The sequence below is a fragment of the Pseudonaja textilis genome, chromosome 1 (genome assembly GCF_049901715.1).
Source record: "Pseudonaja textilis isolate UNSWEBS1 chromosome 1, rPseTex1.2, whole genome shotgun sequence".
Lineage (NCBI taxonomy): Eukaryota > Metazoa > Chordata > Lepidosauria > Squamata > Elapidae > Pseudonaja > Pseudonaja textilis.
Window position 1 is genome coordinate 237,311,668 of NC_141990.1, and position 22,715 is coordinate 237,334,382.

At 38.6% G+C, this 22,715-nt stretch overlaps 1 protein-coding gene across 3 annotated transcripts in view; it reads left to right on the forward strand.

Annotated features, from left to right (window-relative positions):
• SERGEF (secretion regulating guanine nucleotide exchange factor) overlaps positions 1 to 22,715 on the forward strand; it is an 82,152-nt gene that overhangs the window by 2,191 nt on the left and 57,246 nt on the right. For 2 of the 3 annotated variants that reach the window (XM_026706533.2, XM_087920507.1), the window contains exons 2-8: positions 3,271 to 3,403; positions 5,853 to 6,008; positions 7,523 to 7,617; positions 7,869 to 7,929; positions 9,552 to 9,665; positions 10,556 to 10,618; positions 10,908 to 11,066. In XM_026706533.2, coding sequence (XP_026562318.1) covers positions 3,271 to 3,403; positions 5,853 to 6,008; positions 7,523 to 7,617; positions 7,869 to 7,929; positions 9,552 to 9,665; positions 10,556 to 10,618; positions 10,908 to 11,066 — 781 coding nt within the window. The other variant, XM_087920513.1, reaches the window with a different exon arrangement.

Here is a 22,715-nt window from a genome sequence, read left to right on the forward strand (position 1 = left end):
AGACTACCTGTATTAGGAAAATTGTATATATTCCTTTGTGCAATGACAATCTAGTTCAGGGGTCTTCAGCCTTGGCAACTTTAAGAATTGTGGACCAATTACTTCAGAATTGAAGTCCACAGGTCTTCAAGTTTCCAAGGCTGGAGACCCCTGATTCTAGTTCCTTCTCTGATTCACGAAGAAAGGCATTTGTAGATGATAGCGTATATTATGGTTTGGGACTAGGATATTATGGAGATCAGTGGGATCGTTCTAGTTTCACCTAAAGACACATAATTTTCAAGTGCCCTAGGTGTCATGGTTCCAGAAAACACCAACTCCAATTAAAAACTCCGAGACAGGCATTTTCTCAAAGTTTCCTTTTATTAGAGGAGGTACGCTGGCACATCTGGAAAATCCTGAATCTGAAAGTTCCGGGTTTCCCTCCAATAAGTAAAAAATTACAAATCCACTGCCTGCACCCCTCATTGCATCACATGCCCGAATCACCATCCGTCCCAACTTGAGCTCAACCACTCCTCAGCCAGGTGCAGGAAAACATGACCTTGACTTTAAAGAAGAATGCTATTATGTCTCTATTATACTATTATGCTATTATGAGGTCCATAAAATCCCCCCTCCCATCTTCCCATCTTCCCATGCTCAAGAATGTGGCAGCGTGGAAGCTTCTGGTGTTAATATGGCTTCCAAAGCTGACACTAGGAATGAGACTTCTCAGCCCATAGATCTTGTTCTTTGGAAAAGAATCCCCTCCCCACCTCAACATTAGGCTGACTGCCAGTCTGTCAAACAACCTTGCTTCATAACAAACCTGTTTCACAGTAAATGAGAGGTGATAGTTTGGTGTTGTACTTACTGTGGTGGAGACTGTGGGTTCTCTACTGAAGATTTTTAAGAACAGTTTGAACAGTTTGAAATTATTCATGAATAATTTCATTGGTTTTCTTGAACATTGCACAGAGGACTAGATACTGCTAGTCCTCGACTTACAACAGTTCACTTAGTGACCATTCAAAGTTACAACGGCACTGAAAAAGTGACATGGCCATTTTTCACACAACCGTTGCAGCATCCTCATGGTTATGTGATCAAAATTGAGATGCTTGGAACTAATTAACATTTTTGGCTGTTGAAGTGTTCAGGGGGGTCATACGATCCCCTTTTGCGGCCTATTGGCAAGGGTTAGGGTTAGGGAGAATGGGAAAATGAGATTCACTTAACAACCATGTTCCTAACTAAATAATTGCATGGATTCACTTAAACTGTGGTAAGAAAGGTCGTAAAATGAGGCAAAGTTCACTTAACAACAGAAATGTTGAGCTCAGTGGGGGTCATAGGTCAAGGACTGCCTGTGTACATATTCTAACTCTATGATTCCATTTTATGGCCCAAATGTTCCAAAAAACCTTGACTGAGAATTAGTTATAAATGAAATACTCCTAGCTATGGTATATGTTTGATGTTGATATCCTGGGGCAGTGGCCCCCAACCTTTTTTGTGCCACGGCCCGATACCGGCATCACAAAATGATCCGCAGCCCGGTACCGGCATCAGCACCCATGGCAAGGCGACCCGAGTGACCGGCCAGCCAGCCGTCCCCTGCTTCTCCCCACCACCTTCAACTCCTCCTTTGTACCTTTGTCGATGGGCTTCAGGACGGCTTCGGGACGGTCGCTCGGCTCGCCTTGCCTTGGGTGCTGAAAGAATCCTCGTGCCTTAGTTTTGTTCGAAGCCGCCCCCCCCCACCCTTCGATGAAACTAAGGCGTGAGAATTCCTTCAGGACCCAAACGCTGCTTTCCAACTGGAAAAGCTCACCGGAAGCACTTACTCATCAAAACAAGATGGTGGCGCCCAGCAAACCGGCGGCCCGGTAGAAAATGTTCCACGGACTGGTACCGGTCCAGGGCCCGGTGGTTGGGGACCCCTGTCCTGGGGCACAAAGTTAACTCTAACTGTCCTTTTATCTCTTACTGGAGAGGGATTTGTAAATTGCTTTGTGGAATGGAATGGCAGGTAAGCGCAAATGAATAAACTAACAACATTGGAAGAAGAACATGTGAGAATTTGTAATAATATGACTGATAATATAAGATGGAGTTTCCTAAGGAGATGTTTATGATATATAAAATATTCTTATTGGATTTTTAAAATTGCTCTGAAAGCAGGAAAGTGTTAATTTGAAAGAATTATAATGTAAATGACACAATTCACATTGATGTATGACTGGAAAAGAGAAAGAGAAAAAACAATATGACTTTTCTTAAATTTACATTATTATAATAACCACCTTGAAAAGGGCGTATTTCAACCCTTAATATTTCTAGGTATGGCTGACAAATTCCCTTTTGTAATTCCAGAATTTTGCTGTAAGAATCCTGATAAACAAATAGTTAGCATTTTCTGAATCACCTTGGTACCATCTGCTGTCTTGCAATCTAATAGTTCTCTCTGCTGCCAGTCTTTGTGGACGAAATTGGACTCAGTGTAAGCTTTGCCAATTTCTAATGCATATGTTTTAAAAGATTATCTTTTCAATAATAAGCTAGTAAATGTAAATTTCAATAAAGAGTTGTGTGTGTGATTGGTAGAATGTTGTGTTCAATATCTAAAGGCTTATTTGCTCTCTTGACTGGCAAAGATGATCTCTGAATAACCATGAACTTACAGATTGTCCGGAAAGGGCTATTACAAGCATTAATATTAAGTAATTCCTATAAATCAGGGGTCCCCAACCCCGGTCTGTGGAACAATTTCTACCGGGCCGCCAGTTTGCTGGGCGCCGCCATCTTGTTTTGATGAAAAAGTGCTTCCGGTGAGCTTTTCCGGGTAGAAAGCGGCGTTTGGGTGCTGAAAGAATCCTCACGCCTTAATTTCATTGAGGGAGGGGGCGGCTTCGAAGAAAACTAAGGCGCGAGGATTCTTTCAGCACGCATGGCAAGGCGAGCCGAGCGACCGTCCCGAAGCCGTCGCGAAGCCCATAGACACAGGTACAAAGGAGGAGTTGAAGATGGTGGGGAGAAGTGGGGGACGGCTGGCTGGCCGGTTGCTCGGCTCGCCTTGCCATGTGTGCTGATGCCGGTACCGGGCCACGGATGATTTTGTGATGCCGGTACCGGGCCACGGCAAAAAAAAGGTTGGGGACCACTGCTATAAATAGTATAACTATAGTTCAATGTATGGTTTATTTGTCTATGAGATATGAATAGACAGAACCTGAATGAATCAGTTTAAATAAATAAGTCTATTTCCCTCCTTCACTTTTTTTTCAGGGAGCAAACAGCTATGGACAACTTGGCCTTGGCCATAAAAATGATGTGCACCTGCCTGTGAAATCATTTCTCTTTAATCAGAGTTGTATCAAAAACATTACTGGAGGTGGAGGCCATTCTGCTGTTCTTACTGGTAAAAATCCAAGTATAACATTTCCTTGTGTATTGTGAAATTTAGCTCTGGAAGATTGCCCTGCATGATCAGTCAGAACCCCCCAACTACATTTCAGTCTTTGTACGGTGTTTATGGATCTAAGATTTCCCCCTATATACATAATATAACAAACTGAAATATAGGTCCAATTGTATGGAGAAAAGGAAGTTAAAACTAAGATGATGCTTCATTATTATCTTCAACTTTTTTTTTATCTAGCTCTTCAAACAGATCAAACTCAGGAAACAAGAACCACTTGCATTTATGGAAAGATCTTTGGTAGTAATGTGGCCAAATGGCAACAGTTTGTTAAAGCAATTCTTCAGCATAATTTATACTTAGTATACTTAAGGTGGAATTAGTCTGGGTCTTTTTCTGACATTACAATGGAGTCTGGAGTCTTTTGCAGTAGCCCTGTTGCTTCTTGTAAAACTTTCTGCTTCATCCTCCATGTCCTTAGGATCTGTTAGATATTTTGTCACAATTTTGTCACAATTGTCATCATCATTGTATTTTTAATAATAAAAATAGAAAGAATCCAAAGCTGAAAGCAATTCATTTCAAAGAGGCAGTACAAAAGCAGTGTTGTCCTAAAGCAGATGTTGTTCTACAATGAACAGTCATGACTTTAATTGTCTAAAGGAAAACAATTCCAATAAATTTTCTCCAAGTGATGTGCTGCTACTAAGAAGCCAGCTTCCCAACTACTCGTATAGGTTGAATGATATACACGTGAAACTCGAAAAATTAGAATATCATGCAAAAGTTCATTTATTTCAGTAATGCAACTTAAAAGGTGAAACTAATATATGAGATAGACTCATTATATGCAAAGCAAAATAAGCCGTGATTTGTCATAATTGTGATGATTATGGCTTACAGCTCATGAAAACCCCAAATCCACAATCTCAGAAAATTAGAATATTGTGAAAAGGTTCATTATTCTAGGCTCAAAGTGTCCCACTCTAATCAGCTAATTAAGCCATAACATCTGCAAAGGGTTCCTGAGCCTTTAAATGGTCTCTCAGTCTGGTTCAGTAGGAATCACAATCATGGGAAAGACCACTGACCTGACAGTTGTGCAGAAAACCATCATTGACACCATAAGAAGGGAAAGCCTCAAAAGGTAATTGCAAAAGAAGTTGGATGTTCCCAAAGTGCTGTATCAAAGCACATTAATAGAAAGTTATGTGGAAGGAAAAAGTGTGGAAGAAAAAGGTGCACAAGCAGCAGGGATGACCGCAGCCTGGAGAGGATTGTCAGGAAAAGGCCATTCAAAAGTGTTGGGGACTTTCACAAGGAGTGGACTGAGGCTTGGGTCAGTGCATCAAGAGCCACCACACACAGACGGATCCTGGACATGGGCTTCAAATGTCGTATTTCTCTTGTCAAGCCACTCCTGAACAACAAACAACATCAGAAGCGTCTTACCTGGGCTAAAGACAAACAGACCTGGTCTGTTGCTCAGTGGTCCAAAGTCCTCTTTTCTGATGAGAGCAACTTTTGCATCTCATTTGGAAACCAAGGACCCAGAGTCTGGAGGAAGAATGGAGAGGCACACGCTGCAAGATGCTTGAAGTCCAGTGTGAAGTTTCCACAGTCTTGTTGATGTGGGGAGCCCATTTCATCTGCTGGTGTTGGTCCACTGTGCTTCATTAAGTCCAGGGTCAATGCAGCCATCTACCAGGAGATTTTGGAGCACTTCATGCTTCCTTCTGCAGATGAGCCTTATGGGGATGCTGACTTCATTTTCCAGCAGGACTTGGCACCTGCCCACACTCCCAAAAGCACCAAAACCTGCTTCAACAACTGTGGGATTACTGTGCTTGATTGGCCAGCAAATTCACCTTACCTGAACCCCATAGAGAATCTATGGGGCATTGCCAAGAGAAAGATGAGAGACATGAGACCGAACAATGCAGAAGAGCTGAAGGCTGCTATTGAAGCATCCTGGTCTTCCATACCATCTCAGCAGTGCCACAGGCTGCTAGCTTCCATGCCGTGCTGCATTGAGGCAGTAATTGCTGTAAAAGGGGCCCAAACCAAGTACTGAGTACACCTGCATGCTTATACTTTTCAGAGGTCCGATATTGTTTTATGTTCCATTGTTTTATTGATTGCATGTAATATTTTAATTTTCTGAGATTGTGGATTTGGGGTTTTTATGAGCTGTAAGCCATAATCATCACAATTATGACAAATCACGGCTTGAACTATCTTGCTTTGCATGTAATGAGTCTATTGCATATATTAATTTCACCTTTTAAGTTGCATTACTGAAATAAATGAACTTTTGCACGATATTCTAATTTTTCAAGTTTAACCTGTATTATGACTGCTGGGATAATATGCTTCTGATAATTAAATTTATTGATTGGTATGATCTGTGTGCTACAGATAAGTCTGATGCTATTTGTTTGTTTCACAGAAACTGGAGAGATCTTTTTCTGTGGCCAGAATAAAGATGGACAATTGGGACTTGGTCATACTGAGGATGTGACAAATTTTACCTTATGTTCTTCTCTTTGTGGCTGTCCTGTCATACAAGTTGCCTGTGGCTGGGATTTTACAGTTATACTTGTTGGTAAATCTGTCATAATTTATTAGACTTGTATGCCACCCAACTCTCAATGATTCTGGGTGGCTCACAACAATCAAACAAAGACTTCCAATAAAATCAGTTAAAAGGAAAATATAAAGCTGGCAAGCATGATGAAATGATGGGTTTCACTTTCCCTTGGCAAAGGCTTGGAATACTGAAGCAAATCATTGTGCACAGTGAAAACCTTGGACCCTGTATATGCCTCCAAGAGGTTCCAAGACCTTCAGAGTTGGGTATTATGCATAAAAATTTAAAAATTACCTATTGTTGAGTGTTTGGAAATGGGATCATTTTCAACTGAATTAAGCACAATAATTAAGAACACAAGCTATGAACAAAGACTTTTCTACTCACCATGCAGCCAGTGCTTATAGAACTGTACAACTGAATAGTAAAGTTCAAAAATAAAGCTATAAAGTCCCATTCAGTTGCTTCCAATGGGATATAAATGTAATTAATATTTATTGAACTATACTGGCTTTTTAAAATAGCAAGAATTAGGTTGGACAAGACATAGTGAATTGTACTCATTTAAAGAGCACAAAGTTAACAGTTCTGTTTAATTGTTTTTACCACTATTCCTTCCTTCCTTCCTTCCTTCCTTCCTTCCTTCCTTCCTTCCTTCCTTCCTTCCTTCCTTCCTTCCTTCCTTCCTTCCTTCCTTCCTTCCTTCCTTCCTTCCTTTGACTTGCCAATGACACTGGGTGACTTACACAAAATTAAAACATGTTAAACTATCATTTCCTTATAAAAGTAAATCTCTGAAACTACTTTGCAGCTAGGTGACTTCTTTTCAGTTCTGTTTTTCAGCTGTTTTGCTGGGTTTAATTTTGTATATGGTTCCTTTAATTGCAGTTTCTATCTCATCTTTGTTCATTCTCTTATGCCTCTAATGTTCTAAAGTTCTTACACTGCGCTTAAGTTACACTAGAAATAAGTAATGAATATACAGGTGGCTGTTTTATGACCATTTGAAGTTACAATGAGCATGGAACAGATGCTTTGCAATCAGTAAAGCACCTCCAGATGTTGTAAATGGTTGCACCAGCCTTATGGTCATGTGACCACATGTCAATCTGGTCAGCTTTACAACCTATTGCAGCATTCCATGGTCATGTGACTGTGATTCTGCCAGTTTCTGGCAAAAAAATGCCCATTCAAATGAACGTGTTTGTTTAGTGATCACAGTATTTGCTTAATGACTGCCATGTTCTCTAAACGATCATTGCAAAAAAGGCAAGGAATTTACCTCAGGTCATAGTGCCCCGACTTATGACTGTAATGATTTATGACCTAATTCCGAAGCTCAATTATGGTTGTAAGTCAAGGACTACCTGTAGATAGATATCATGAGGGTCTATGGTTACATGAATTGGAATCAATCATAGAGCTATGCAAATAATAAGTATTGCATGGCATATTTCACTGAAAGTTTGTAATAGTTTTGACTTGAGGTAGACAACAAAGGTATTCAAATGTGCTGCTCTTTCTTTCAGGAAATGGCCAAATATTTTCCTGTGGTTCTAATTCCTTTGGACAACTGGGAATACCTGATATTTCAGGCAGATGCACTATTCCAGCAATGATTAAGGTGAGAGGTCTTGGAAAGTCAGTGCTTTTGTCACCAAAGCTTTTTAATCACCTTGTTAGAGAGAGGGGGAAAAAAGCAGTTTTGTAAAAATAAGATGATTTGTAAATTTTTGCTGTCATTTTGAGGCTATTTTATACTATCTTCACGCTTCCTGTTTGTATACCCATTTGAAAAATCAAATATTTAATTCAATAGAATTATTATTTTTTATGATATACGTTTCTCTCACCATCCTCTCACTTCTCTCACAGTCTTTACAGGATAAAGTAATAAATATTGCTGCTGGACTCAGGCACGCAGTTGCTGTGACTGGTGAGTTACACCTTTATAGTGAAATTAACAGTAATGAAGGTATAATACTGTGCCCAATCAAATGAGTTTAATTTTGCAGCTGAATTTGCTCTGTGAATTTGCTAGAAAAAAAACATGAAGTGTTTAAGAAATAATTCATTGATTCAGGCTAATATGAATCAGGTATTTTATGGAATATATTCTATGATGATTATTTTAACTTTCATGGATCCCTTAATAAAAGTCATTCGGAAGACTTTTAAAAGGAATTTATAGTTAGGATAATTTTGGTCTTTTACTCTCAGTTGTTTAAACTGTACAAATTGCTTAATAACTTTCATTAAATAAAACCCTGGAAATCAATGTTATATTGTTTCTTCTGACATTAACTGAGATGGTACGGCACTCATTCTAAAAGTGGCCCTCACTGATTGAAGGTGTAACATATCTTGAAAATAGTCCTTGGGTTACAACCCTAATTGGGACGTGAGTTTATGTTGCTAAGGGAAGTAGTTATTGAGAGAAACATCTCACACTTAACAACAGTGGTTCAGGATGTCCTGGTTGTGGTCGTTAGGTGACCTCCCAGCTTTCCCAGTGACTACTTATCAGAAGACAGAAGACAAAGTTGCAGATCATGTCCCCTGTTCCCTGACAGCTCCCACCCTGATCCAAGCTATTCCTGGCTTGGTTCTTCCCAGCTCTGAGCCTTCATGGATGCTTTCAAGGGATCACTGAGCCAGAAGAGGCTAGCTTGATTTTATGGCTCCGAATGAATTGTATTTGCTTCAGCTGCCCGTTGCCTATTTCCCCCCACCCATCTCTGAAGTTTTGTCCACCCTGTTTAGCATGGCTGAGATGAAAACATTGCTGTATTCTGCCATTGCCTTTTCCCTGCCATCATGACCTCCAATAGATTTTCCTCTCTGTTTCCTTTTCTGTACCATTATTGTCCTCTTTCTCCTCCTTGGCATTGCTTTACCTCTCCTGCGCTGGGGTTGCTGTCATTGGTGAGCTTCACGCCCCATGGTGCCCTTTCTGGGGTTGGAGGTGGTGATGAGAGGTGAAGCAGTGGCAAGAGGGAGGGACAGACCCACCACTGACATAGGCTGGCTGGTGTTGCTAAGTCTGGTCCAGATGCCGAAATAAAGGAGGAAGAAAAAGAAGATGACAGCTTCAGGGAGGACAAAGAGGAAGGTTCCCTTGGGGATGTGGTGGCAGTAGGAAGGTGGTGTCTTCATTTCAGCTGTGCTGTGCAGGGTGCCAAAAGTGGGTGAAGATAGGTTGTGAGGGCTTGGAGCAGAGGCATTTTGCACAGGATAAAAGAATGCGACTGTGGGATCCTGGGACAGTTGTAAGTGTGGGCGAGTTGCCAAGCGCCCAAATTTTGATTACAGGGATGCTGCAGTGACCAGAACTCTGAGAATGGGTTGCAGGTCCATTTTTTTCCAGCGCTGTTGTAACTTTGAACAGTTGCTGAACAAATGATCACAAAGGACTACGTGTACGGCTAAATTATGTTTTACATTTTATGTGCTAAATGGGAAGCTGATATCAATAAGACACATTAATGTATTTCTTCAGGCTGTTATCAGGGGAATAATTTTTAATCTTGACAATTTATTTTCCTTTTGTGTGAGCAGAAAATGGTTCTGTATTTCAGTGGGGAATTGGTATGGCATCTCAAGCAAAGCGAATGTGCCAAGAAAAAAATATTCCTTCTTTCTTGAGGGCAAAGGAACCTTGCAAAGTACCAGGTTTGTTTTTTAAAGCTATACATGATATTGATGCCTGTTTGGGGCTTTTGTGCATATATGCTTCCCAGAATCACTTTGCAGAGTGAGGTGGGCAGGATGTAAATGTGTCTTTGTAGTCTTTATTGTAGCTAAATATACTCAGATTTTTAAACTTTTCATAGCAGAGCCCTCGCTATCTTGGTAGCTCTTCTCTGAACTTGTTTTATTTTGCTATTACTCTCTTTGAATTTTGGTATACCCCTGTCATCCCAAGTGGGTTCTTATCAGATACAGTGAAATCAACAAGTATTTCCAATGATTTGGATTCTTTGATCCTATTAATATACCCAAAGATAGTATTTGCCTTTTTTACAGCTGCGTCATGATAGTGGCTCACATTTAAATCATAGATGAGAAGAATACCCTAGTGTTCATTTTTCATGTTAAGGAGAACAACACTTTTGTTGGATGTTCATATCTCATAATCTAAGACTTTGTTTTTCCTGCAGGAAACCTGGGAATCAAGGAATTATAGTTCAAGGGAGGACATTCCCAAACCTCACTATTGCTATTCATATTATCTTCAATGGTTTTCATAATAGCAACATTTCTTCTGTTCAAACTCCTGTAGCAACTCAGGCTACTTAAACCAACTCATGGTTCTTGAACATTAATTTCATTGTAAATCTACATGCATGCATTTTTAAAGAATATTCAGCCATATCAAAGTGACCCTTGATCTATTAAAATTTGCTTGTGGTTTAGTAACCCAACATCTTATACAGCCATGATTTCTAGGTATATATCATTGTTTTAAGCTTTAGTTTTGTTTGTGACATTATGTAATATACAAAATCTCTTTGAAAGGAATTGTCTCTTTAACTCATGAAATAAATGGATTACTCTCCTAGGTTTGGAAAATGTCAAAGTGAGGAGTGTAGCTTCTGGCTCACATCATGTTGTGTCACTCACAGGTATGTTTCCTTGTCCGCACCTATTCCTTTGGTTGGCTGAACCATACAAAACATTCTGTTTCTGATATTAGTTTTGGAGAAATTTAATTTGCAACTATGGCTAATTGCATACAATGTGACCTGTGCATTGTTTCTTGTGCTTTGGCATTTCTGAATTGTAGCTTCCTTTTAAAGTTAAGTTTTTTACTATTTGTGCATAGAGCAATGACATTTAATCATTGTATCTGTGTCTTTAACAAATGATACAGAAAATTCTTAATTGCTATTTTATTCTTTCTCTCCTTTTAAGACAATGGAGATTTATATGTTTGGGGAAACAATAAGCACAAGCAACTATTAAGTAAAGACTCTGTTGTTTTGGAACCTCAGAAGATTGAAGCCCACTATTTTGAGGGTGAAAAAATCAGAAGAATTTGGAGTGGTTGGACACACTTGGTGGTACAATCAGGTATATCCTAAAAAGCTGTGTCTAAAATAAAACAACATCCATTTGATTGAAAATAATATTTGTATGGACCTAAAAAGGGATTTTAGACAGAGATATGTGGAAGACATGGCAAAACATTGTGTCAGAAAAATATTTAATTTTTAATATGAATGTGCTGATTGGTCTTCATGCTAAGATGTACTTTTGTGTTCCCTTTCTTCGCTTTCCTGTTCTGAGGTAATATTGAGGTATTATGGTATTATTGCATCTTTGCAATTTTGCAAAGATAATTGCAACTTTGCCTAGCTATGCAAGAATAAACTATACTATATGTCCAAACATAAAAACTCCCTAAAGTATATTTTCTACTGTTAGAAATTCTTAACACAGAATGCAACAGATGCCAACATGAGTTTTAGAAGGATTTCCCCCCCAATATATTATTTTAGACTATGACTCCAGACAATGATTTGATAGAATAGCCATATATTGTACTAAAATACTCCTGTTTGTAACCCTAACATTTAATTAACTCAAATGATGCATTATAAGAATTATCAGGATTTTATACGAATCTATATTCCTAATATGCCATCAGTTTTGGACAGAAATGCTATTCATTGCAGCTTTTCACAGTAGCTGTTTATTTTTAGGCTTAGATACAATATATCTTTTTTCTTTAAATAAGGTACTATGACTCCATTTCTTCATTAGTGAGATCATGTGTTTTGTAAGGGAAATAATACACTGCTCAAAAAAATAAAGGAAACACTTAAACAACACAATGTAACTCAAAGTCAATCACACTTCTGTGAAATCAAACTGACCACTTAGGTAGCAAAACTGATTGACAATCAATTTCACATGCTGTTGTGCAAATGGAATAAACAACAGGTGAAAAGCATAGCAAGACATCTCCAATAAAGGAGTGGTTCTGCAGGTGGTGACCACAGACCACCTCTCAGTTCCCTATGCTTTCTGGCTGATGGTTTGGTCACTTTTGAATGCTGGCGGTGCTTTCACTCTAGTGGTAGCATGTGATGGAGTCTACAACCCACACAAGTGGCTCAGGTAGTGCAGCTCATCCAGAATGGCACATCAATGCGAGCTGTGGCAAGAAGGTTTGCTATGTCTGTCAGCATAGTGTCCAGAGCATGGAAGTGTTACCAGGAGATAGGCCAGTACATCAGGAGACACGAAGGAGGCCTTAGGAGGGCAACAACCAACATCAGGACCGCTACCTCCGCCTTTGTGCAAGGAGGCACAGGAGGAGCACTGCCAGAGTCCTGCAAAATGACCTCCAGCAGGCCACCAATGTGCATGTGGCTGCTCAAATGGTCAGACTCCATGAGGGTGGGTATGAGGGCCCGATGTCCACAGGTGGGGGTTGTGCTTACAGCCCAACACCGTGCAGGATGTTTGGCATTTACCAGAGTACACCAAGATTGGCAAATTCGCCACTGGCGCCCTGTGCTCTTCACAGATGAAAGCAGGTTCACACTGAGCACATGTGACAGACGTGACAGGGTCTGGAGATGCCACGGAGAACGTTCTGCTGCCTGCAACATCCTCCAGCATGACTGGTTTGGCAGTGGGTCAATAATGGTGTGGGGTGGCATTTCTTTAGAGGGCTGAACAGCCCTCCATGTGCTCGCCAGAGGTAGCCTGACTGCCATTAGGTACTGAGATGAGATCCTTAGATCCCTTGTGAGACCATATGCTGATGCGGTTGGCCCTGGGTTCCTCCTAATGCACGACAATGCTAGACCTCATGTGGCTGGAGTGTGTCAGCAGTTCCTTCAAGGTGAAGGCATTGATGCTATGTACTGGCCCTCCCATTCCCCAGACCTGAATCCAATTGAGCACATCTGGGACACGATGTCTCGCTCCATCCACCAACGCCACGTTGCACCGCAGGCTGTCCAGGACTTGGGGGATGCTTTAATTCAGGTGTGGGAGGAGATCCCTCAGGAGACCACCTGCCACCTCATCAAGAGCATGGCCAGGCATTGTAGGGAGGTCATACAGACACGTGGAGGCCACACACACTACTGAGCCTCATTTTGACTTGTTTTAAGGACATTACATCAAAGTTGGATCAGCCTGTAGTGTTTTTTTCCACTTTAATTTTGAGTATAACTCCAATTCCAGACCTCCATGGGTTGCTAAATTTGATTTCCGTTGATAATTTTTGTGTGATTTTGTTGTCAACACATTCAACTATGTAATGAATAAAGTATTTAATAAGAATATTTCATTCATTCAGATCTAGGATGTCTTATTTTTGTGTTTCCTTTATTTTTTTGAGCAGTGTAGTGTGATTGCACTGGGGCTTCAGTTTAGTAGACCAGACAAAAGTGAAATTGGCAGAAGTTTTGTCAGCTTCTTCTACCTGCAAACATCGTCTACCCCATAAGTCAGGGAAATTATCTCATGTTATGGGATCATTTTCTTTTTCTTGCTTGCTTGCTTGCCTCATTGCTTCTAAGGATTTGGGAATGAAAGCAATAGCGTGTAAGGACCCATCTTTGCAGCATGTTTTATTTAAAAGAATGTAAAGCCAAAAATAAAAATCATTCTTTTTATAATTGATATTTTTGTGAGAATGGGAGTAGATTCTATAATGTTGCAGATGTAAATTAGGTTATCTAAGAATCTCATTGAAATGGTTTGACTAAAGGAAGTTCTAAATATAGCAGAAATGTGTTGAAGAAGAAAGGAGAGAACAAAGTCTTAAGCCTTTAAAAGGTGAGTCATCCTTGGTTCAGAATAACTGTCTTCCTCCTTATGCTGGTAGCCAATAACAAATAGAGCCTTAATTAGAGTTTATTTATCTTTGTGGTGTTCTGAATAAATCTGCAGATTGTTTGTTATGCATTTAAAAAAATAATTCTCAGTACATTAAAGACATATACATCCTTCCTTACGAAAATGGATTGAAGGAAATGGGGAAAAATGCTTACAGTGTCATTCCCCACACCCTGTCCAACTGCAACTATACCAAAAGCCTATATAAGGAATATACCATAGAATTATAAGCTGAGCTGGGTAGCTCCAGATAGCTTCTGCAGTAGAAAAGAAATATGTTATCCCACCCAGTAGGCTTCTGTTGTGGATCGGGATCTTGTACTAAAAAATTCTGAAAAACACTTTTCTTCACGTGTAGTATTAAAAGGCACACTGCAATGTCTTAGAGAAGTACTAAATAGGATTTATTTTGTTGATGAATGTATTCTACAAGTAGTGTTGTCTTATGGTTAAAGTTTTAAACTAGGAAGACTAGGAGTCAAATTCTATCTAATCTAGGATTTTTATAAGGCCTAAAATGTAGTCTGGTGAGATAAAAAAGTAATGAATATTTTCAGGTACTTTTAAATACATGAGGTCCATACATGAGGTTGAATCTATCTTTCTTTCTTTCTTTCTTTCTTTCTTTCTTTCTTTCTTTCTTTCTTTCTTTCTTTCTTTCTTTCTTTCTTTCTTTCTTTCTTTCTTTCTTTCTCTCTCTCTTTCTCTCCTTCCTTCCTTCCTTCCTTCCTTCCTTCCTTCCTTCCTTCCTTCCTTCCTTCCTCCCTCCCCCCCTCCCTCCCTCCCTCCCTCCCTTCCTTCCTTGCCATATATTGCTGTGTTATTCATACACCAACTTCAGTAGTTTACAATAAATCATAAAACATAGTTAAAAAGAAAGGTACCCTTTCTCTCCAGATACTAAACCAAGTAACCTTACACTCAGTCCCCATCCTAGCTCAATGCTTGGGGAAAGAGCCAGAGCTTCATAGCCTTTTGGAAGGTTAAAAGAGTAAAGAGCCCTGTGATCTCAATGGAAAGCTGTTCCAAAGGGCTGGGGCCATCACTGAGAAGACATGGCTTTGTGGTTCCATCAGGTGGCAATGTTTAAGGAAGGGGATCTGGAGCATATCAATCCTATCTAATGGAGTAAGGGCTGGCAAATACCTTCAGGCAAAGGTGGTCCTGCAAACAACTGGCCCTGGAAATTCATGTTTGTTGCTCTGATAGAAGGTGATGTTGGGGTTAAGCATCCTTCACTTGATGGCTGTGGTTTGTGCAATCCATTATATAGGGTAATGTGAAAGGGTTAAATTAAGGGTTTGTAGTGTGGAATATGGGGATAATGTGTAAGAGAAGAGGATGCGGAGTTAAATGTATTATCAGTTTAGAATCCTTATGTTTCCACGATCAAGTCATGTCTAGCCCCCACCCTCCAAATTCTGTTGACTCTTATCTAATGTCAATTTATAGCTGACTATTAGTCGATTCTTGTGTATAGACTTGAATAAATTTTCTGTGCTGCAACTTAACATATGGGCCTGATTCTTTTTGCCAGACACAATGGTATTCATTCCTTGGTAGTTCCAAATTCTTTGTCTTGTTTATTTATTTTTATAAATAAAGTCACTCAATTTTTTAAAAAAGAAACATAGTATACAACAAACCAGTACAGGTGAGCCACGGTGGCGCAGTGGTTAGAGTGCAGTACTGCAGGCTACTTCTGCTGACTGCCGCCTGCCTGTAATTTGGCAGTTCAAATCTCACCAGGCCCAAGGTTGACTCAGCCTTCCATCTTTCCGAGGTGGGTAAAATGAGGACCCAAATTGTTGGGGGCAATATGCTGACTATAAACCACTTAGACAGGGCTGTAAAGCACTGTAAAGCGGTATATATGTCTAAGTGCTATTGTGATTGCTACAGCAGACTGAGGCATAATCTCTATTCTCAGAAAAGTCTCTGAGCCCCATTTCTCATATTGACCAGAAGCATTTTTAAAAAATAACTGAAAAGAGAGGGGAGAGAAAGATTGACTTACAAATCTACGTGGACTTGAACATTTAGGTGTGCTGATGGTTTACATGCTGCTATAGCATGTAATGCCTTATTGTAGAAATGCTGTCTATTTAGGAAGTTCATTATATTTCAAGTAACAATTCATATTCTGTGTTACTGGGGCTATTCTGTGACTTTAGTCTGAATCTCAGAAGTGTTGCTTAGGCCACATAAAACAGAGGATATGGAGCTGTCAGAGTTTTCATGAGTTCCTCTCAAATGCGTTCATTAAACATGATCAGACTGTCTATGTACTGACTTACTAGTTGTAATTGCCAACAGTATATAATTTGTAATTTAGGTCACTTTTATGGAATGGCTTGTAACTATTTTATTTTTTTGGGAGGATCTTTAGAAAGAGCATGGTGTTTCTATTTTAAATGTAGGCCACAAAAGGTGTAAGTATAAATAGTTCCTTCTTTACAGCTTTTGCCAAATACATGTGAATGTATTTTATGTCAGTGGCAGAAAGAAGGTGAGACTTCTCACAGTATTTTTAATATTTTTAAAAAAATCTTCCTTCCTTCCTTCCTTCCTTCCTTCCTTCCTTCCTTCCTTCCTTCCTTCCTTCCTTCCTTCCTTCCTTCCTTCTTTCCTTCCTTCCTTCCTTCCTTCTATCCATCTCATTTGCATGTGACTCTGGGCAGCAATTAACAACATTTAACTCTGAAAACCAATTAAAGCAGTTTTGTACAATAAAGAAAAGGCAAAGGAAAGTGTAAATTATTTTATGGCCTAATTATTCCACAGTTCAGAGATTGTGTCTTTCTGTGCTACTACTGTTGTTCCTGCTAAAATAACAATGTCATTATCCAAAAATGTAACTGCTACTAAACTCCCCAAATACTTAATTGAATGCTACACTTAACTGGCAACCTCTTACGGTGAGTAAAACTTGAATCTTTTTTCTGGCTTCTGTCGTTCTTCTCCCTCTGGATATCCTTGGAGAGTAGATCTCACACTGTGTTGTCCTCTTTGCATAGTGATCCTGTATGTCCTTCATCATAAATTATTCTGGGACATGTATCTCTTTAACCACTTGTAATAGTGTAATATTGTCTTTCCTTTCTAGCAACTTTTATCTTTTTTTCCTTCAAATCTTCTTTTCCACATTCTTAAGACATTTCAACAAGACACAAGGACAGTTTTTTCCCCGAATGCCATCACTCTGTTAAACAACTAATCCTCACAACACTGTCAAATTAACTACTAAGACTGTATTACTAGTCTTCTTCTCATCTTTACTAGTACCTATCTCTTCCCAGTTATGGCTATATCTATTTTGCTTGTATCTTTACAACTTATATTGTTTTTATTGTTTCCTAGTATGATTTGATTGCTTATTAGTATCCTATGACTATCACTAAGTGTTATATCTTACGAATATATATATTTTCTTTATGTACACTGAGAGCATATGCACCAAAGACAAATTCTTTGCATGTCCAATCACACTTGGCCAATAAAGAATTCTATTCTATTCTGTTCTGTTCTGTTCTGTTCTATTCTGTTCTCCCCACCACCCGACTTTCTGTCTATGAAGCCCCTTTATCTGTTTTTTTTTTCAGATTCAGGTTATCAACCACGATTACAGTTTGTATGACTGAGCAGTAACCCAACAGGATGGCAATCAATGTTTACCTTCTCCATTCTGTCAAAGATGTTTGGATTTAAACTGCCATCTGTCTCCACACAACATGGCTAATAAAAAGCAGGTGTAATGGTTGGAATCCAAAAGAGACCTTCAGGTTATCCAAATTAATTTTGGAGTGTACTACTTAATTAGTATTACATAGTAAAAGGATCACATAATTAAATAATGTAGTATTATACAATACTTAGAATAATACTAAGCATAGAAGAAGAATAAAAGTATTATCTTCATATAACATTTTCTCAAATATTGAACCAGCACAGATAGTAAAGACTTACACCTGGTGGCATGCGTATAGAATTTAGTATGTCTCAATCTACTGCAAAGTCCATGTAATACACAGAAAGTAGTTACAGTTGGTTGTTCAATTACAATTATAGTCAATCAGAAAACAACTGGAAGGGACCTAACCCCCTGCTCAAGCAGGAGACCCTATACCATTTCAGATAAGTGACTGTCTAGTCTCTTCTTAAAAACCTCCAGTGATGGAACACCCACAACTTCTGAAGGCAAGCTATTCTACTAGTTAAATATTAGGAAGTTTCTCCTTAATTCCAGGCTATTTCTCTCCTTGATTAGTTTCCATCCATTGTTTCTTGTTGTACCCTCTGGTGCTTTAGAAAATAAGTTAACCCCCTCCTGTATGTATGTATGTATGTGCTTTATAACTATGTATGAGTGTGTGTGTGTGTGTGTGTATGTATGTATGTATGTGTGTATGTATGTATGTATGTATGTATGTATGTATGTATATGTTTTCTTAAGTTTTTGTGGGTACTTACATGTATGGAATTCAGCTTTGTTCGGGTATTTTCCCACATCATTATAGTTGTGTTTTTAAAGTTGTAGCAACGTTTCAGTAGAATCAGCAAGATACTACACAGGCCTCACATCAAGACTGCCTTTAAAACAGACAGAAAAATAGCAGCCATCCTAAGAAACCCCAAAGATAAAATTGACCTAGAAAACCAAGGCATATATGAAGTCCCCTGTGCATCATGCCCTGCCACATACATCGGACAGACCAATAGAAGAATAAGTACCCGCCTGGATGAACACAAAAATGCAGTAAAAAAGCTGGAACACACTTCCTCACTAGTCCAACACATGAAAGCCACAGGTCATAGCATCGACTTCAATGGCACCAAAACCCTAGCCACTATAGAAAACCCCAACCACAGAATTATCAGAGAAGCCATAGAGATTGAAAAAAGACCTGAAAGCATGAATAGAAGAGATGATTCCACCAGACTGTCAATTATTTGGAAGCCTGCACTCACAAACACCACAAGCCAGGCAAACATCGGCACAAACAGATCCCCCCTGATACCTCCAGCTCAAACATACCCCAACCAGGCACCCAGATGAAACCTAGCTTTCTAATAAATGATAGCTGTCCGTTTACTTGGAGCCAAGCCACACTAAAAGCCTCCAATACAGGAAACACAATGTTGCCAGCGAATCAAAACACAAAAAGACCCACAAAACAGACAGAAGATATTAGAAACACCAATCAAGCAGAACACAGCAAACTCCAAGACCAATAAACACAGACCAAGACTCCCAACCAATCAGGATGAAGAAAAATCCATTCTGGCACAGCAGTAAGCTAGCCCCAAATTTTAAAACAGAAACGGCTGTGAAAGTCTGACTCACAGATGAACACAATATAGAAGCCTGATGATGGCAGATGAGATTCTGCCGAAACGTCGCTACAACTTTAAAAGCACAACTATAATGACGTGGGAAAATACCCGAACAAAGCTGAATACCATATGTATGTATGTATGTATGTATGTGTGTGTATGTATGTATGTATATATATACACCAAATAATTACATTTAGTGTTGAATTTTTCTGTTTATGATAATTGCTGCAAGCTCAAACAGCTTTGTCAAATGTTAAGCTGAATAAATTAATCTTGATTGTTTTTGATACATTCAGGGTAAAATTTGTGAATTACATTGCAAATGTTATGTTTTATGTCATCATATAAATCTTAAAGTGTTTCAAGATGACAAACTGAAGTTCTAGTGGTGAGAAAACTCAGCAGATACCGAAAGCATAGAGGCAAAATGCTATTATTGTAAAATATGTATCCAGGCTAATTTAGAGTTTCCATTCAGTGAAACTAAGTTGAAGTCCAACAACTTTTGAGGGGATATTAGTTTTCTGCCCATATTCAGGTACAAATATTGGTTTCACAGAAATTTTTGAGTCTTGAATATGCAGTGAAATATGAATTGAAAAATCATTTTGTAACATTTTTGAATTAAGATAGTATTAACTTGTCTGGTTGTGTGTTAGTATTTACTTAAATTTGGAACAAAGATTCTGATATTGATAGTGATAGCTATCCTCCTGCAGGCATCATTGCTACCTACTTTTTAATATTTCTACATGTCCATGGAGTCTCCAGAAATTGCTATTCCTTTGACTCTGAATTGTAGCTGGTACTTTCTAAAAAAGTTGAAATATATGAGAATGTAAATCAAATCTGTAAGAGATTAAACAAGAACCTTGATTGTGCAGAAAATTCCTGTGAATACATGCAGAACCCATCTTCAAGCCATGCTAGTTAACATGGGAGGATTGGGGTTGAAGGGGTGCAGTCAGCCTGCATAATTCTCTTCTTCCTAAAGAAATTATCTGTTCAGAATGAAAGCTTGAAACAGACTCAAATATATTCAGTGTGAAATTAAATCAACATAAATTAAATTAAAATCAATTAGCCTGATATATTGTGGGTAAGATGCATACATTCTTTTAGATAATATGGAGGCAGAATTTGTGGCTGCAACTGGTCACAGTCCTCTTCTTAGCTATGTGCACATTAAGAAAAAGGACAATTCCTTTGAGATTCCCTTAATCATAAAAGGGACAAAGCCCATGGGATAAAACAAACTCTTCAGTTCCTAATGTCAAATGTAAAAGAATGATAATGGTACAGTGTAAAACAAGATGAAGTAGCAATGGAGGTGGAAATAAAAAGAACTGTAATATGTAAATGCAAGTTTTAAGAATGAGTACTTTTTAAAGTGTAAATTAAGAATGGGTACTCGCATTCTAAACATAAGAGGAATTTCTGTTTATAGCTCAGGCAGCAGCTGCCTTGCTCATGGAATGGATTAATGCCAATGTAAACTAAATAATAATAGCAAAGAACAGTCATGTGTAACTAAGGAACCGTTCACAATATAAAATAAGAATATAGGTAGAACCAACTTTCTTTGTAAATAGAACAACTTTCTTTCTTCATATGATCATCTCCTTTTAATGAACTCATTATCTCTTGGGGATTGGAGTCTGGGCAACTGAATGGAGCTAGCAGAGTGTCGGATGCCCTTCCTGTTGCCAATGCGGAGTTTTGTTCTGCAGATATATTTTCATTGTGCCAGAGAGAGAAATATCTGCCTCTAGTTAGGATTGAACTCACAGCCTCGTGATTGTGAGGTGAGAACTTCACGTCTGGCCACCGCACCACTCCAACTTCCTTTCTTCATATAAAATCTCCTTAATAGTTCATTTTTGCCATTGGTCGAATCAAAGAATCTAAAATTATATTAGTAATGGAAACTAGAAAACTGGGGTATTCAAGAGGTTATTTCACTAGTTCATATATCTTTAGTCAAATATAAAGCATGTCTCGGGTCTTGTTCTTTTTATTTATTTATTTTTTTTAAAATAAACTTTATTAATTTTACTTTTTTAAAAAAAAGACAACAACACAGCTATAAATTATATACAACAAAGAGATGCACCAGTCTTGGCGTAAGCCAAGAGGGAAAGAAAGGAAAGTTTGAGAGAGGAAAGAGGGAAAGGGAAGAGAAGGGGGGAAAAGTGGGGAAAACAAAGGTAGGAAAGACAATTATAATAAAACCATATTTTGTGACTGTCAGTAAGGTCTTTTCTTCTTCAAAGCTATCGTCGGCCTTAGTCTTCTTAGCGGTGAACTATCTTTGATTAAGCCAAATATACAAAGGATTCCAATTGCTAGAATAAATTGAAGATTCTTTATTTTTTAATGCTTGGGTTAGATTGTCCATTTCTGCACATTGTAAAATTTTCTGAATGACCATAAGTTCAGTGGGGATAGAAGGTAGTTTTCAGCACTGGGCAAATGCCAGTCTGGCAGCGTTAAGATATGGATTGTAATATACTTTGATTTTTTGGATATTCGTTTATCAAAAATTCCTAGAAGGAAGGACTCGGTTTGTACTCAATCTGTTCCATGGTTATTTCCTCTAGCCAGTGCCTAATTTTTTGCCAATACTTCTGGGTTTCCTTGCATGACCACCACATGTGGAAGAAGGTACCTTCTATGTTTTGACATTTCCAACACTTGGGGCTCGTGTTGGGGTGCATCTTGGCCAATCTCGAAGGAGGCAGGTGCCATCTATAAAACATTTTATATAAGTTTTCTTTATAAGCTGCTGATTTCGTGATCTTAATGTTCCTGTTCCAGACCTTTTCCCATTCTGCTAGAGTAATGCTCCGACCCACATTTCTGCTCCACGCAATCATATTTCCCTTGACAATTTCTTGTTCCAGTTCTGTTTCTAATAAATATTTGTAAAATTTAGATATATTTTTTTTACTTGGTCCTAATAGAATTTTGTCTAGAGTCTGTAATTTATTGTAGATTCCAAATTCTTTAATGTCTTGTTTGTATTTACTATGAATTTGAAGGTACACCCACTGATCAATTATAAATCCTCGTTCTTGTAATTCTTGTCGTGTTTTTAACTTTCCTTGTAGGTCTAATAAATTTTCATACTTAATCATTTTGGTTATATCCAAATTATTAGGGTGTACTATCGCTTCCATTGGAGACAGCCAAATCGGTATTTTTAGATAAAGTTTTTTACGTACTTTTTTCCAATTAGTTAATAAAGCGTCCCTAATAAGATGCCTATGGAAATATGATTGCCTGGGTTTCCCTGATTCCCACAGAAAGGCATGCCATCCTTTCTGCATATCGTGGCCTTCTAATACTAGTGTTCTTTTGTTGGTTAGGTTTACCCAATCCTTTATCCATAGTAAGGTGGCTGCCGTATGGTATATTTCCCAGTTTGGCAAGGCTAACCCTCCTCTGCTTTTCAAATCTTGTAGGGCTTTTACGTTAATCCTAGCTTTTTTCCCCTGCCAAATGAAATTCAATGTTATCTTGTTT